This window comes from Fulmarus glacialis, unplaced genomic scaffold (assembly GCF_000690835.1).
Source record: "Fulmarus glacialis isolate BGI_N327 unplaced genomic scaffold, ASM69083v1 scaffold40531, whole genome shotgun sequence".
NCBI classification, from domain to species: Eukaryota; Metazoa; Chordata; class Aves; order Procellariiformes; family Procellariidae; genus Fulmarus; species Fulmarus glacialis.
This window is the reverse complement of record NW_009194276.1, coordinates 18,855-36,785: the sequence shown is the minus strand read 5'-3', so window position 1 is coordinate 36,785 and position 17,931 is coordinate 18,855. Positions and strand designations below refer to the sequence as shown.

Here is a 17,931-nt window from a genome sequence, read left to right as displayed (position 1 = left end):
GTACAGTGCAGACTGACCCCTTTTCGGATCGGGGCGCTCTCCCGGCCACCCCCGGCCCTTCCAGCCGGGGGAGGTGGCTCGGAACCGGGCCGAGGAAGGGCCGGGTAGGGGGAAGGAGCGGGCGGGTTTCCAGGGCTTTGTGCCAGGGGTGCCCGAGGTGAGTCTGTGCTCGGCCGGGCCGACACCTCCCTCCCTTCCTACCCTCAGGCCAGGCCGGTGCAGTCACCGACCCCTCCTCGGACTTCTAGCTCCTCCGCAGGAGAAGGGGTCTTTTGTTGAGAGTGTCTTTTTGACTTGTTTTTCGACTTCCTTTTAAACAAAGTAGTTATGCTGTGGGCAAGAGAAGAGGCGCTGGGTTTGTGAGGAGGGAGACAGGCCCCTCGACCCTGCTGCGCTGAAACCGCGCCAGCCCAAACCAGGGAGATAAGTACGGGGCTGGAGGAGCGCTGACAGGAGGGGTGAAATAGTCTTTAATTTAATGTCCCACCTGCCCCCCGGCCCAAGCAGGCAGGGTTGCTGCCACAAGAGATTTCCCCTCCCTGCCTTCCCTTTGGTTCACAGATGCATCAGGAAGGAAAACAAAAGAGCCTCTTGTATTTTGAAATGCCTTTTGGTATGTGCTTGGGGTTCGTGCCATTGGGAAGCCCTGACTGAATTACTCTCTCATGTGGAAGGAGCCTTTTGCTGTGCCAGTGACCAGTGCCTCGCCGGTGCCAGCTTGTTACCCGCTCTCTGCTCCCCACCGGTTCTCTGATTTGCACTACTCATGTAACTGCTGCTGCATTTGCACCGAACATGTCCAGTCTCTGACTTAAAAATAAAAACAGATGTCAGAAACACTTTCTTTCTAGCCAGGTGTTCCTCTCATCACTTACACTGGTAATGCCTGCACAGTAAGGGAAGGATTCCAGAATAAGAGCCAGACAGACCAGAGAGTGAGAAAGGAGTTACAAGACATCTGTTCCTTACAAAGGGTGTCTGTGTTTCTGTGCATTTCGCTAAAGCTGCTGCCTTATTACTGAGGTGACTGATACAACTGACATGACTGACAGCATGATATTCTGGTGCTAAAGGAAGATAAGTCTCCTTAGCATCTACAGTAAAATAACTGTGATGAATAAATATAACATAGTATTTTATTCCCCTCAATATCTACCTAGGTAAATAAGTTCTGTTACTGTGTGGGGGACTGCCACTGCCGTCACTGTGCAGCCTGCATTAGGTTGTAGCTGCATGTCTGTGCTAAGATAAAAACAGTTGTGAAATACACAGTGAAAATCTTGTGGTGATACCAAAGGGAAACGCGGTGTGTCGTGGGAATATTGCTCTGGTGTTTTTACTGTTGTACTTTGGTGTGTTGTACAGGCTGGTTTGCAAAACCTACAGAAAAGAAGACATCTGTGAGTCACGAGGACATGAAGGTGGCATTTATGGCTGAAATGAAAGCTGAAAACATCAAGCAGTTTCTTTAGTAAGCAATGTTAATATGCATTTTCTGTCTAATCAGTCAGCAAAAGGAAAAAAAAAAAAATCAAGCAGGAACCAGCCCAGGGATGCCACCAGACAGAGGATGGTGTGCAGATTTTCAGCCATCGGTTTTATCTAATGTGTGCCAGGGAGCTGTGATTGACAAAACAGCTCAGCTCCTCTCATTCTTGTTTGTGTTGGAAACAGTTGAGGAGTTGTCAGTAATCTCAGTACTTAAAGTAATTAAAAACTGGCCAAACTCTTGCTCAGCCTTTGGTGAATGCTTGTAAAATGATGTAGAGGTTCAGCCTTTCTCTTATGTGTCCTTTTTCAGCCTACAACAGTGTTTATCTTACGTTGGTTTTTACGGAAAAATCATATTCACTTCAAATTAGGCTGTATGAATGAACTTAAATCATGAGAGATTAAATGGAAAATAGTGGAGTACATCAATGTAGAAGAGAAGAAAATCATACAAGTGTTCAAGCCTTTAGTTCCTCCTACAGCTTAAACCTTAATGCCTTATTGCTGCTCTCCCATCACACTTTGTCATGCTGTGACCAAATTTATGTGTTAATCTATGTGTTAATCTGTCACCATTCTGACCTTGTACTTACTTTCATAAAGAAAAATGTTTCCAAGCTCTCTCCCTCTGCACAGTGAATAGCTGGAACAGACAGCTAGTCAGCTGATGGTACATTACACTGCTCATAGTAAATCTAATAGTCTTAGAGATTTAGAGTCTTTTTTAAGACCATGTTTTTTTCCCCAACATTTTTTCATCTTATCTACCCTTTAGTACTTAAATTAGTTGATTTTAAATGTACTCATTTCTTTTATTAAATCGTAAAAGCAAAGCTGTTCCTGAAAATTCAAACAATGGAAGATGATAATAAAGATTTTTTTAAAAATCTATTACAATTTAATTACTGTAATTAATTTCTTAATCTCTGTAACTTAGAATCTTTAACTACAAGGAAGCTGATGCACTATTACCTATTTATTTTGGGGATCTTGTAAACAGATTATTTTTCTCTTAGGAGAATGTAGTATTTGTTAAAACCTGTATTTATTCTAGTCTGTAATAGACCAGAAGTCATAGTTTATCGATAGAAATTTACTTTCAGTGTAAAGAAAGTGTTAAGGAGTAACCAATAAATTCAGGTTTGTCTTAAATTCCCAGTCTGATTAAATAGCACAAAGTTGTATCTTGCTACAAAACAAAATTATTAAAAAAACATTTTTGCCACATATAAGATTGTGGCAATCCCACTCATTTCATTTTAAGTGCACTTGCCACAAACTCTTGCAAATAAATTAGCTGGAAAGTACATTCTCTTTACTGCATAACAGCCATGTCCTGGACTATATAAACATTGAAAACTGAAGACTTAGGATTTTTTACAGTCTTAACCTGTGTTTTGGCTCCTGCAAAGTCAGTTGTTGTTAAACAGCTCTGTAAAAGGACTGCTTTCTGCCCTCTAAACTCCCTGTCTCTATGCCAACGGGAAACATTGTACCTCATTTACTGTCATGCAGCCAGTTCTGTGGTGAAATATGGCAGACATTTAGTCACTACTCAGAACTACCCGATTAGAAGAGGAAATGAAGAAAAACACAATACTCAGTTAAATGAGAATATAATACAGAAGAATGTTATTGCGTAAGTCAAATTTTAATGAAAACATGAGACTTAAACATTCCTAAGAATGTTTTTCTTACAGAAAACAGCCGTTGGCTCTAACAATAACTCATAACTATGCTCTTGGTTCACTATGTCATCCAGAAAATGGTACTGTCACTGTAACAGGGACTTTTAGTACAGTGTTGGTACAAGACGTTGACATTATCAGAGGAACATGGTTTCATCTAGCAGCATTCGGCTGCTCAGGACTTTGGGTTTGTCTAGTTTGGAGAAAAGGAGGCTGAGGAGTGACCTCAGCTCTCTACAGCTTCCTGAGGAGGGGAAGAGAGGGAGGTGCTGATCTTTTCTCCCTGGGATCCAGTGATAGGACGCATGGGAATGGTTCAAAGCTGCACCAGGAGAGGTTTATACTGGATATTAGGAAGCATTTCTTTACCGAGAGGGTGGTCAAACACTGGAACAGGCTTCCTAGAGAGGTGGTCGATGCCCCAAGCCTTTCAGTGTTTAAAAGGCATTTGAACAATGCACTTAACAACATGCTTTAACTTTTGGTCAGCCCTGAATTGGTCAGGAGTTGAACTAGATGATCCTTGTAGAGCCCTTCCAACTGAAATATTCTATTCTATTCTATTCTATTCTATTCTATTCTATTCTATTCTATTCTATTCTATTCTATTCTATTCTATGTGTATAGTTCTTAAAGTGCTTTGTTTGATGGCTTTGTTCTCACTCGAACTCGAGAATTAAACTTTTTCCCAATCTTATACCCCTTCCTTATCAAAGATCCAATTTCATCATTAACACCAGCTGGTGCAACACATGCTTCTGTGTCATGTTGATGGCATGGTCATATGACAGGATGAGGACATCATGATGACAACCTCATTCATCTGGGAGTTTCTTCAGCTCACTTCACCGCTGGGCTTTCTCAATGGTCTGGACAATTTTTTTTCAGACAATGGGTTGCTCACTATTTATGGTATCTTTCACGGTTTGTTATTCACGCTGCATGACTTTTAAGTTACAAGCTGTGAGTTTTTCTGTTCCTTGTTTGTAAGCCACTGTGAACTCACTCTCTCTTATTTGCCAACAAGACACACTCAGAGTGAACTTTATGTAAATCAGTATTTGTGCCAAATTTAATTAAAATAGTGGGATCCAAGGAAAATATCCAGTTAATTAAAAGTAGGGATCAGAGTAACTACGCACATTTCTAAATTGAGTATGCAAAGATAATTATACTCAATTCTTTTATCACTTCACAAGGAAGGTCAGTCTCATTATGCAGAGGAGTGATTGGCCTAAGGTCACCCAGAAGACAAGGAGTAAAGCAAGGACAAGACCCCATAGCTGGTGTCACCATGCCATTCTTGCTAAGCCACACCGCGAGGAAGATACAAACTCCTGTGATAACTCAGGACAAACTGAAACCCTTTACCTCAACGTATGTATAAGACAGGCAGAAACATAGATGCAGAGGAGTCTGGGTCCTTATTTAGCCTAGGTACATCTGGTCATCTGTAGGGAGTTTATTTCCAGCTAGGCTAAGAGGAGTTCTGATTATGAGCTGCAATGCCTGATCCTGACTCATTGCTTCTTTTTCTCTAGCAATTTTACACGGCTTCCTCACCTAGCAGGAACAAAGGAGAATCTGCATCTGGCACAGCAAGTCCAAGCGGAGTGGAAGGAGTTTGGTTTGGATTCTGTTCAGTTGGTTCATTATGATGTCTTGCTCTCTTACCCTGATGACACTAAGCCCAACTACATCTCAATAATTGATGAGCATGGAAATGAGGTACAGAAAACACCAGTTTTTGCAACCAGGAAACAAAATCACCTTCACACACCTGGGAAGACTGGGAGGGAAAGCTATCCTCTGCTCTGTTAATGGTGTTTCGCCTGATCAAAAGCTCACAGAAATGAGGGGTTCCAGTTTGCTTTTATATTTTGTATCTTTGTTTCTTAATGTATGTGTTAAGAATACAAATAATTACCCTGATTCATATAGCATACTGACATATATGGATTAAAGGAGAATTATGGCCTGAAGTTGCACCAAGGCAGGTTTAAATTGAACATTAGGAAAATTTTCTTCCCTGAAAGAGTGGTCAAGCCTTGGAACAGGCTGCCCAAGGAAGTGGCTGAGTCCCCATCCCTGGAGGTATTTAGAAGACGTGTAGATGAGGCGCTTAGGGACATGGTTTAATGGGCATGGTGGTGTTGGGTTGATGGTTGGACTCAATGATCGTAGAGGCCTTTTCCAACGTTAATGATTCTATGATTCTGTGTAAGAGAATTATTTTATGTAATTCCATTGTTTAAAAATTGTTCTGTTATTTAGAAAGAGGAAAGCAATTGTGGTCAGCATCATTATACAGTATTGGTAATTGTTTCCTGAAGATTAGTTTAGACCTCAAGATGTACTATCACAAGTAACATCAGTTCATTACGGAGCAGCTCTAGTGCACGTAGAAGCTCCAGGGATGAGCAGAATGCTAGCATTTTTTATCATTATGATCTATCCTCCTCTTATGTGCTGTTCTGAGACCACCTTAAGGGACCCTGTGTTCACTTAAGCAGGATTCTGTGTGAAGAGTGGAGATGGGATTTGCAAGATCACACATTGCACCTGTATGCTGAAAAGGATGCCCAGTGCTTGCTGAAGTTTTGGCCACTCCTCATTAGAGTTCCAAAACTAGAGTCCTTTAAACTGCAAATGCATGTGAAATGTGCCTGAATAGACAGTACTTCTTTTCCATATTGCCTGGTTTACTTTTTTTCTTTTCTTTCCCACTAGATTTTCAACACATCATTATCTGAGCCTCCTCCTCCAGGATATGAGGCTGTTAGAGATGTGGTACCACCCTACAGTGCGTTTTCAGCCCAAGGAATGCCTGAGGTAACGTAGTAGAAGAGTAAAAGAAAGAGAAGTAGAAACAGAAACAGAAATAGAAGTAGGAACAGAAATAGAAATAGAGACAGAAATAGAAATAGAGACAGAAATAGAAATAATAGAAATAGAAAAGATGGAATACCATAGTGTAGTGTAGCGTAGCATGGCACTGAATAGCATAGAGCGATGTAGAATAATGTGAAATTCCTGGGTCTTAGGCTTTAGTTCAAAACCTGACATGTCACCAGTAGGAAAGATGTCCCAGCTCTGATGTTCCTGGGAGTTTTGCAATGGAGCAACGTTCAACTTGAGCCATCATACATATATGTTTAATTTTTTTCTCTAGTTTGAGTCGGAACTGGATTTTATTTTTACCTTTTCCTTAAAAAATACGGTAATAAATCTTTAATGTTGTCAGCTTCTATAAGCTTTTCCAGATATTTCTGTGACTATGCACCATTGTTTCCCATCTTGGTGAACAAATAAAACTGTTATATTTACATAGCCAAATGAACAACCTAATTTTCAAAATGCTGCTTGCCCAAGGCCCACACCAACAGGTATAACTGCGCAGTGTACAGTATGCTTGAAAATGGCTTTTGCTAGCATTTCTAGCTGGCGGTAAAAATGTTGCTGTGATCTGAGCTTAACACTAATCCTTTCTATCTTGTTGTACAGATGGTACCAGCTGACAGGCTTTCTTTCCTAAAACTGGCCTGTGTAACAGGAGTTTTCTATCCTATGATCATTAATGGTTTCAATTAATATTTTGTAAGATTAGAAAATTTTTCTGTTGTTCTCCGTATCTTTCCTGTCTATACATAGAATAATGCAGGGCCCTCTGGAGGTCATCTGGTCCAATCTCTGCTTTGAAGTTGGATCGGACTTTGAAACCTGCTAACAATGCTTTTACTCACACAGCCCAGTATTAGAGTCATATACTTTCTGAAGTTTGTTAGTAAGCTGTGCAAGTCTAGGAAACAAAAGTATCCTGTATTCATTTGCCTCAGATACTGAAAGGAAGCTGGAGAACCGGGCAGATAGTCTGTACCCTAGGATATGTCAGCTTTGAGTGTTTCAAGAATTGCAATGAGAATTTTGGAACATAATGTAAGGTAAAATTCATGGATTCTGACTTTGTATCGTAACATAATATCCCCAAAGAAAGGCATAATAACTTCACTGCTTTATTTGGTTTCTGGAGAGCTACAGTAAGTGCTGGGATATGGGAAATAATAAAAACAAGTTTTAAGAGCTGCAGCTTCCTTCTTTAGAAAATTATTTTACTTTAATTAAATATAAGAACATTGTTTCTGAAAAAAACAATAAACAAAAGGTAGATTGTCATTTCAAAATATGATGCTTATGTTTATTATGCTTAATAATTATCTTATTACATAATACTTTGACAAAAGCGCCAGGTACCTAGCTAGTGCTGTTAGCAATAACAGTTGTCTGCATCTGTACTGCAAACAGGGAGCATGTATATAGCTCAGCAGTGGGAATACTCAGTGGGTTCAGAGCTCTTCTGAGTTCTCCCAGGCCTGTTTATGTATTTATGTTAAAAGCCATTCTATTAAAAACCAGAACTAAGCTGTGGAGAGAGATATTTGGAACTTGCCAAGTGCAATCATCGGTCAGAGGTTCTCTTTCTGCTCATTAATTTTGTGAACGATTCCTGCATAAAGCTCCAAGTTCAAAAAAGGGAGAAGCTGTAAAGTACCTGCATCCCAGGCTAACTGTAGTCTCACAGTTAGGCCACCTTCCTGGAAAGTGGGAGAAATGGATCAAAGTTCTCCATACTGAGAGAGGCCAAGAACACAGCTCTCACATTTTCTGGGTGAGTGCTCTAATCAGGGAGTTGTGGAAATACAGTTCAGCGCTGCTAGCACTATTACTTTTCCCTGCAGCTGCTTTTTAAGAATAAGTGGCAGTAGTGTGTTTTGAAGGTTAAATACTATCAGAGTGGGATAGTAGCTACTTGCCTGCTAGAGTGAGACCTTGCAGAGATTTAGAAGTAGTTCCCACTTATTTCTGGTTCTCAGTAGATGGAAGATCGAGTATATCCTGGTTTCTCATACAGATCGTTAGAAAATATATGTTTCTTCTGTGTGGTGTGTTTTAACTAAATCCCCTAAGTCCTAATAAACAGTCAGATGAAAAAAGTTAAGCTTTGAGCAGAAACTTCTTTTTACAGAAATATTTAGCAGAAAACAAAGTAGTGAAGTCACATCCTATCAGACAGTAATAGGAGTTTGGAACATTAGCATCATAAATAATGGTAAAATTCTGCTCTTCCCTTCCTTTTTAAGTGACTGCAAAAGTATTCCCATCTAGTTAATGATGGTCACAAGTAAGAGGTGTGCTTGAGATCTCTAACTACGCTAAAAGAGCCCAGACAAAACATTTTATGAGCTCACAGTACATTCTCAAAGCTTGTATTTTGTAATAGTTCTATAAACATGAGGGATTTCATCACATCACTAGGAAATTATGATAGAAAACTGTCACAATGTTCTTACGAGAAATTTATTGCATCAATGTAGTTCTTAGTCCTGTTAATGAAAGTTAAAGATGAAGAATTTTCAGAGATGCTAAAAAAATTTAATTAAGGAAGCCTGATTTACTATGCAATATATCGTATATTGCCACAATCTTCAAATAAATACTTTTTAATGTAGTTTCAGAACTCTAGATATTGAATAAATATGAATTATTCTGCAACACCAGGAAAAATGCTATGAATACAGATTATATACTTTATTTCAGATATAGTTATGAGAGCTTCTTCTAAAGATCAGAACTGTTCTTTTCTTTATGTGATGGCATCTACTTAATCAAAGACATTATTTAAAAAAACCCTGTAGAGTATGAACAGGTTTTCACCATAAAATGTTACTCTCATGTTAACTTGTTTTGCACTTCATTGTAGAACAAGGGCCCTGAATGTTAGAACCCAGCAGGTTGCTATCAATTGTTATAATTACAGCTCTGCAATTATGTAAGCCAAACTATTGAAATCAACATTTTTGTATTTGTCATAAAAAATACAATAGCCTACAAATGTAGGTATTCTGTACAAGATATTCTAAAGAAATTATGTTAAAATGGAGGACCAAATTCCCCTTTTGCTTATCTAAATAGACTGGAAGAACTGTCTTGACTTAAGTAGAGTTATACTTGATTTTACTGAGAGGGAAAACTACTCCATAAATTCAGAAAAGCCTCCCCAAGAATAATCCTTGTGTTTATGAATTATTCTCTGAACAAAATGGACCAGAATCTTACTAGGTGTGAAACTGTTTGCCGTATTTAAATACATCCCCTTTATTTCATGAATTTATCCTAACTGAGTTAATTTTGCTTAATTTAAGAAGAAGTTGCAACTTGAGCAGATTGCTGATGAAACCAGTACAATCAAAATGACTGTACCACAGTCTTATCAGGACATGCTGTATGCTGTTATATGAGACCACCTGAATGTCTAGTCAGCAATATTCATCAGTATAAGAGATTTAAGCTTATACCTTTTTGAAATTAAATTGAAGATCTCTCTGGAGGTGTCTGGTAATATGGAGAAATGCACTAAGGAAGAGTTTCCTGTCACCTGGTTTTAGTTGTCTGAAATTGTAAGCATCTTCCCTAAACCAGTCTTTGAGTCTTTTTATAGACATGTACTGTCTTTGAGGTTTAATCAATGAGAGGTATATCCAGAGGGCAATTTATTCCTTCCTAAAATAGGTGTTTAAAACAGGTTTGGGGTGAATTCTCCTGGAAAGGGTGAGTTCTCAGAGAAGTTCCCATCTCTTCACTGGCTATGGAGTGCACTACAGGACCTTCTTAGACAAGGCATACAACTTTTAGGTAGCTGACATTAAGGAAGATGAATCACTCACCAAGTATTGAATAACATGGTTGAAACACAGTCATGAAGAATACTTTATTCATGTGCCAGGTGTATTTATTTTGACAGTCAACCACCTGTAGCTTCTGTTGTATTGAATAAGAATCGAGTCCCGAGAATTTTGTAGGATATTGGCATCATGCAGTCTACTCTACTGCATAAAATACAATTGATATTTACTGTGGTGTCTGGGTCCAAAATACCTCCAGCTGTCCAAGACTGACTACAGCTTCAACAGACTATGAAGAGAAGTAAATGCTGTACTTTGAGCACTTACTCTAAGTTTCTGATTCACAAGTCATATCTTAACATTCTCCATTGAGGACAAAGTCTGTCAGCTTTGGATGGTAGGAGTCTAAATTCATTAGAAGTCACTTGTCTACCTAATTGTCTCATGATCAAAGAAGAATTCATATCAGAGCCACTCCCGGAGCTCATTGTTCCCAGCTTATTCTCTTACTAGATCACATCCTCCTTTTGACATGCTCATTGACATTCTTGTTTCAAATTCTACCTCTTTCTATCAGGGTGAGTTAGTGTACGTGAATTATGGCCGCACCGAGGACTTCTTTAAGCTAGAACGTGAAATGGGCATTAACTGTACAGGAAAGATTGTTATTGCCAGATATGGGAAGATCTTCAGAGGAAATAAGGTAATACCTCTGAATGAAAATGTTATTTGTGCTGTCCTTCAGTTGTTTTCAAGAGACTGAAACACTTGCCTAAAGTGTTCTAGAGATTTTAGCGTAACTGAGTTTTTCATAGAACTGTGTTCAAAGATGATTCTTTAGTAGAAGATATAAAATATATATTTAATATATATAATACATCTATAGGATAAAAGTAAATAAGTTGGAAGATGTTACATGTTTTTATATTCACTTGCATACTATAAATTGTTCCAAAATATTACTGACATTCTTGGGTAACGCACTCTAACTCTGAACTAGACTGTTCTACCTTATTGGTTCAACTGTGCTTTAAGATGCCTATTTTGTTTCTTTGTAATGGTTTCTGTACACAGAGGTTTCTGTAGGCAGCGTCTATAACTATATGGAGGTTATTTTAAAATCTGTATTTGTTTATTCAATGTCCCTATGATATAAATTTTTCTGAATGACAGATTTCTGCAGATTTCCGCAGATTTCCGTGGCCTGACAGGAAAGTACATAATCATGTGCATACTTGAGGCATGTATTCAAGTTATTTCCTCAACAGGGATGTAAGAAGACAGTCTATTTTAAGTGTGTTTGGCTCTTGTACAAAAACTAGTTTGACCCTAATTTGGGCAGGACTATAATTTGTATTTCTCAGTTACTTACGGGTATAAAACACTGAATCTCCTCACTGGAACGCCAACTCTTATTATATGCTGTTGACTAATCTTCTGTGAGCTTTTAAGTGGGTAACTCACTGGTTTAGATACATACCATTTTCACCAGGGAAAAGTGACATGTAACTCATATTCTGGGTCAGATAATATTTTCACTAAATTGTTTACCACTCTTAAAGATACTATCTGAATGGAAAAGACTTAAAAATTGAAGAAGGTATTGCTGTCTATGAATCTTTTATTAAAATTAAATACAAACTCCTCAGAGTTACTAATATCTAGAGAAGCAGTTGTCCTGTGATTTGGAAATTACATGCCCTTGTTGACACAAAGAGATGATGTATTCATTCTTACGGTAGTATTTCTAATGACTGCTTTTATACTGAAGAATTTGTTAGCCTATATAAAATCTGGAGAACTGTACTGTGATTTTCCAATTTTCTAATGGTGTGCCAGAATAGGATAGAGGATGAAGGCAAGTATTGTATGTCCTAAAAAAAGCTATGGAATTTCTGAATTAAAATACCCAAATTTAAAACTGTTGAGGATTAGTTGTCACTCAGTCACTCTACATCACTGTCTTGTCTAGTGGCAAAACTAGAATGACATATATTTTCTCTCTCTCACTCTCCACCAACCAGAATTATACAATAATAAAGTCGCATGAGAACACTTTTTAAAATCAGAACAGCATGCAGGTCAGTCCTTCTGCCATAATAAGCCTAAGATACATTCTTTGGAGTTAGTCTTGTTCATGGCCAAAGACAGTTTCAAGCTTTCCAATAATAATCTTTCTGTGTAGTCTGAACCTTGAGATACTTTAGAAGATCATTTAGGTAAATAAGGTAAATACATGGCTAACTGAAAGATAAGGTTGCATCAATGTGATACAGTTTTTTGCATCCATGATGTATACATCCCAATAGTCAGTTGATTGTATTGACCTGAATGACAGAATACAAACTCAGGTTATGTAGTAATACTGTGAAGGATGTTTTCCATGTTATTGCAGTTAATCTAAATTCAAAGCCACAGCAAACCTCTTACTTTCATATGGAACCTGATATCTGCATATATATTTTCAGGAAATTTTATGATATGAGACAGTTACGGGCCCTTTACTTAGCACAAGCACTGTAAAAGGCCTTGAGGAATAATCACCGTCATTTATAATACTTTCTTTTTCCCCTTGAACTCTTGTGTCAAGCTATAAAGGACTGGATAGGGACTGGAGATGTGCTTTGCAGGTGAAGAATGCTGAATTGGCAGGTGCCAAGGGAGTTATTCTGTACTCTGACCCTGCTGACTACTGCGCCCCAGGAGCAGATCCCTATCCAAATGGCTGGAACCTTCCAGGTGGAGGAGCCCAGCGTGGAAATGTATTAAACCTGAATGGGGCAGGGGATCCTCTGACACCAGGTTATCCTGCAAAAGGTGAGTGACACTGGAGAAGTCATGCTCTGAGGGTCTGATTTCAGGAAGTGGAGGAAGGTCATTGGGGATGTTCTTTCCCTTGGAACAAAACACATTTTTTCTTGGTCTTTCTGTTGCTCAGAAGAGGCGGCTTTGGTCTTCACGTCAGTAGGCCACTTCTGCAAATGGTGCATGAGAGAAAGTGAGGGGATGTTAAGGGAGCCACACAGTGCAGTGCTGGGCTGCTTAACTTCACAGGCATACCCAAGTTAGCCCAGAGATCATGACACAAGTATTCGACAGCTGAAGCCCTAGTCTTTTCTTTCTGCTTCTCATCAGTAAGTCAGCAAGGAGCCAGCCTGCACAGCTCACAGGTTTCTTTGCTTTTACAGTTCTCCTTTCTGCAGGATTTGGGCTGCTTTCCCTCCACAAGAGCCCCTACTGGCAATGCTGAGATCTTTCATGCTGGGATTCATGTCACCTGGCTACAGCTGAGGCTCCTGAGAAGATGACCATTCCCCACTGGTTCATCACCTTCACCTCATGCTTCCTCAGCTACTTATTTGAGCTCTGCCTAAGCTGTTTCATTTAGCACCCAACCCAGATCATTTTGACTGAAATGCATTAAGAACCATTCATGCCAGCACTTGAGCCAGTACATCCGAGGGAGGCAGTCACCTCAAGAAGAGCAGTCCCTAAGTGATGGGGAAAGTTGCCTCTAGACAGCACAACTTGAGCTGGAAGAGGATACATGTTCACAACGGCAGCATGGCAGGAGCAGACCATGAGGAAGATTTCTGGTTCCTCATGCTAGAGTCAGTGATCTCATAGATGAATCCCTGTCTGCTTCCCTCAGCAAGGGTCCCTGTGTATGTTGTATTAAGGAGAAAGCTATTCTTTCTCATACCTGCTGGCTTGCAAACATCAAATTTTGTCCACATTGTGAAAATTAAGATTCTCATTTGTAAAAAAAGCATGATTTCTATTTGAGCTCTGTCAGAACAGACTAGACTTCATTTTGTTCACGAAAACAGCAAAAAGAATATTCAGTAGCCCAGTGTATAAGATTTTATCTGCATCTCTTACCAACTAGCAAATTTTTTTTTAATTCCCAGTTGAATGTTCCAAGCATCAGACTACAGGATCCCTCTTTGCTATTGTTCTTTCTCTGTGTCTTAGTCTGAAGTTCCTTCCCATGGAGAGAAATATTTCTACCTAAAAGCATTTAAATGCAAAAAAATAGCAAACAATTTTAAAATCTCCAGCCATCTCTAAATGCGTGACTGCAGACACTATGGGAGAATCTTTGTTAGCGTCTCTCTGAAAACATGTTGATAAAGCATAAAGAATGAAGTCACTGAAGAAATGTCAGCCCGACTTCGAGGAAAGTGAAATGATTATCCCTGATTCCAGTGTTAGGACTGTGCTATGAACTGTACAAATCCCTTCTGAGACTTGTAAATATGAAAATATCTGTCTTTTGCTTTCAGAATACACCTACCGATTAGACAAAGCCAGTGGTGTAGGTCTCCCAAAAATTCCAGTTCATCCCATTGGCTATCATGATGCTGAGTCATTACTGCGGTGAGTGTATGGGAGACATGAGGAATTTTAAGCAGACTGTTTTTTGAAAGTTATGAGAGTATTTGAAAAGAAAGGGAAAAGGCTTTTGCTCTCTGCTTCTACTGTAGCTGTTGAAATAGTGTGTGTTTGTTTGTCATTAGGTTCTTTGTAGGAGGTAAACTTGTTATCTGTTACTACATATATGTGCAGAGTGATCTGGAAAGGATCATTTGTAATATATCATGATCAGTCAAGTATACTGAAAGTATAAAGTGCCTCTCAGTTTGAATAAAGGCAAAAATTTTTGAGGACGGCATGATACCTGTCTTGTGAAAAAGACCACAAATGAAGTCATTCATTTGTCCCGGGAAGTACTTGCCATGCATGTTTGATGGGGCAGTACCCGTACTGTCCTCTGTTAAATGAAGGTGTGTGCTTTCTCTCATCACCTGTATTATGTTGCATAAATATGAAATGATGCTAGCTAACTAATACAAGGGCACTGGGGAAACTCTGGAGTATTATAGGGGATTTAATAGACATCTATGTGTAAGTAAGTGTGCTTACTAAACATGCAAGTGACATGAAGACAGGCTACCAGCTTGCCAGAGGACAGCATTAAAATTCATAATTATCTTAACAAACCAAATAAGTTCTCTGAAAAAAGTAAGATGTGATTGAGTTGGCAAGTGTATCATTCCCCTAAAAATGTAGCAGTAATCATCTGTATCAACTGCAGGGATACAGAGCAGGAAATACCAGGGTTGGCAACTGTACCAGGGATAAGTGTTTAGGGCAATAAGTGAACATAATCTTGGGTGTGTATTTGTATAGGAATTTTACATCTAAATCACATGAGCAATCATTCTGCTCTGTCTGATACCTCTGTGTGAATACTGAGTCAAAAAAAAAAAAATTCTATCTTGGTTCTCTGTGCAGGTTTTCCTCTGAAGTATTGAAGCTATTTATTTTTATCTTAGGCAGAATTTTACTGTCTTTGGTGTCTTTGCATATCTGATGTTCATTAACATTGTTCTAGTGTTTTTCCTATTTCCTCCCAAACTTTTATGGACTGATACATCTCCAAACTGTCTTTTCTTTAGAACTTTACGGTCATCATTGTTATGAGGATAACTGCTTATAATGATAAAGGTATAGGTTAAAAAACCCTCTTTTTTTCCACTGCCAACTAGTAGTGGTAGAGCAGATTAATATGTATAAATATGATGTAGCTAGATATTTCTCTTCAATAAGTTGTAAATAATTCTAGAACTTGGTTTTAATAATTATGAATGAAATTTAAGTCCTCTAAAAATACTGGGTCCTTGTTTTAACTTTTTTCTTGAGAAGTCATAACTTCTAGTTATTCCTGCTACCATATTTTTATATAAAAAATATATGGAGGACTTGAAGATATGCTGAAGTGTTCTGTGGAATAAAGCTTGACTGAAGTATTCATTTTACAGTAAAGGAATTTCATTTACAATAAATATATTTTGCCTAATAAGAACCAGAACATCCAGCATACTTTTTCATATATTTTTTTATGTTTCCCACAAGTTCATGTCAAAAATATAAATCCTTTAGAATAGGTGAATAAGTATGGGCAATTGCGATCCACTGAATTACTGCATTTCCAGTTGTGTTAACTGAGAAAAAACATCTCACCTTTGACAATGGAACAAGAAGAGGTGATTTGGACTGATCATATTTCTCCAATTTTAGACATCTTTGAAACACATCAACTCTGTCTATGCTACCAGATTAAACAGTGTCCCGGGACAGGCACTGGAAGACAACTGCCTATGCTGTTAAACTGTTAAAATGGTCCAAGTTACTCTCTGCTTATTGAAATGCAAATGCAGTTCAAGGCAGTAGAAAGTTCCAGGGACCATTTATAAGAGGCATTTTGTGTGCAAAACCTTTGGATGCCAACACTGTTTTCCAGGATAGCTGTAGGCCATTCCAAGCTGATCTCAATGGCCAGGAATATTCCTCTATGTTGATTTACTAGTGTTAATGTAGCTAAAAAGACAGATTATTCTCCTGTGGAAGCTTGTAGTATAAATTGTCCAAGACAAAGAACATCACTGTGGTCTGTGTGTGCATGGGACCTAACAAAGTGTGGTTCCTGGTTCCTCATTTGTGTTTGGTGCTATTGTAAGATGTCTGTAACTCATCATGATTTTTTTTTTTTCATAATAGCAATATGGGAGGATATGCACCACCGCATAGTAGCTGGAGAGGAAATTTGAATGTATCTTACAACGTTGGTCCTGGTTTCACAACAAATTATTCTACAAGGTCAGTTTTGTTTCATAAGGAAAGCATGCTCGGGATCAGAGAAAAACAGGTAGAGCAATAGAATTTGACCAAAGGTAGAGTAGTTGGAGTTATTTGCATCATTCCTTTGATTATGACCATTTCCTGGGCTGAAATGCGCTCAGTGCAAAGCTTCAGTAGATTTACATTGATTGGATGCATATGACTGAATTGCTTAGTTGCCAGCTAGTCTTGAACCAGTTTCATTTGAAAAGCATCTAGCCTTTGACAAACTATTTGATGAGACTGATTATTTTTGAGAGCTGAATTTGTATGTTGTCTTTTTTAAATTCATATGGGTCTAGCTTCTGGTCTTACCTATTGCCTCATATAAAACAATATTAACCTACAAGTCAAGTTTTCCAGGAAAAAAGCTTTAACTACAATGTCATTTTTATTGCTTCAGATATTGTTTTTAAACTGATTTAGTAATTACAGTTTAGGACTAAAGTCCAGGTGTTTCAGTATTGGCTGAGCTATTGTACTGACTTCATATGAACCGTTTGACCTTTTCCCTGTGTCTTAGTCATACCACATGGAAAATTCTTTCTGAAAAATATACAGGTAACCCTTGAGGATGAATTGTTGCACCTCCAGCTGTGTTGTAGATAAACAAACAAAGTCTCTTGATGCAACTCAGGTTGTTTCATGTTCTGCTGCCTGGGTTGCCACATCAGTATTGACTGTCCTGGAGTAATTTCTGATTTGCACCAGCCTCTAGGTGATTGGAACTATTTACCTTTTTAACATTAGATGGGTTTCATTTTTTTCACTCTTCCAAATTTAAAAACTAGCAAAAAATCTTTGAATTTGGATTTCTGAGCCTGTTATCCGTATAAATCTTACTGGCATCAATAACAGTACATAGCTTTCAAGAGCTAAATGCTGTTCTCAGTTGCACAAGTATAAATCCAGAAAAAAACACACTGACATCTTTTCAGATTTACTTTGGTTTAATGGAGGGTAGATTTGGCCAAAATGCTTTCCTTACAATTTATATTGTACACTTTTGAAAGGCGTCAAGATGTTTTATTATCTAGTCTTATGGATTTTCTCTTTGGATTTTCTTCCTGATACGCTAGAAAGGTGAAAATGCACATTCATAGCCACAATGAAATAACAAGGATTTACAATGTGATTGGTACCATCAGAGGTGCAGTGGAACCAGGTAAAGTCATTTGTCTTCAATGTAATGTGAGCGTGCAGTGACCTTTACATGCACTTCATAGTTACAGGGGGGAAATGAGGAATATAGTTTTCTCTGAAATATTGCACTACATGATCATTGGTGTTGAAATATTTATTGCACCAGCTTTCATATGGTTCAGGGTATGTCAGCACTTTCACTGTAAAAGCTGATTTTCAAGGGGGAGTCATAACCAAGACAGAAA

The 17,931-nt window shown here is 38.4% G+C and overlaps 1 protein-coding gene across 1 annotated transcript in view; it reads left to right on the top strand.

The window, feature by feature from the left end:
* Nucleotides 1-1,365: 1,365 nt before the first annotated feature.
* LOC104084012 (putative N-acetylated-alpha-linked acidic dipeptidase) overlaps nt 1,366-17,931 on the top strand; it is a gene marked incomplete at its 5' end in the record, with an annotated part of 28,939 nt that continues 12,373 nt past the window's right edge. The window contains 8 exons of the mRNA XM_009587710.1: nt 1,366-1,471; nt 4,721-4,907; nt 5,910-6,011; nt 10,437-10,562; nt 12,490-12,676; nt 14,146-14,239; nt 16,424-16,522; nt 17,623-17,708. Of these exons, the coding sequence (XP_009586005.1) occupies nt 1,366-1,471; nt 4,721-4,907; nt 5,910-6,011; nt 10,437-10,562; nt 12,490-12,676; nt 14,146-14,239; nt 16,424-16,522; nt 17,623-17,708 (987 nt within the window). The remainder of the gene's footprint in view (nt 1,472-4,720; nt 4,908-5,909; nt 6,012-10,436; nt 10,563-12,489; nt 12,677-14,145; nt 14,240-16,423; nt 16,523-17,622; nt 17,709-17,931) is intronic.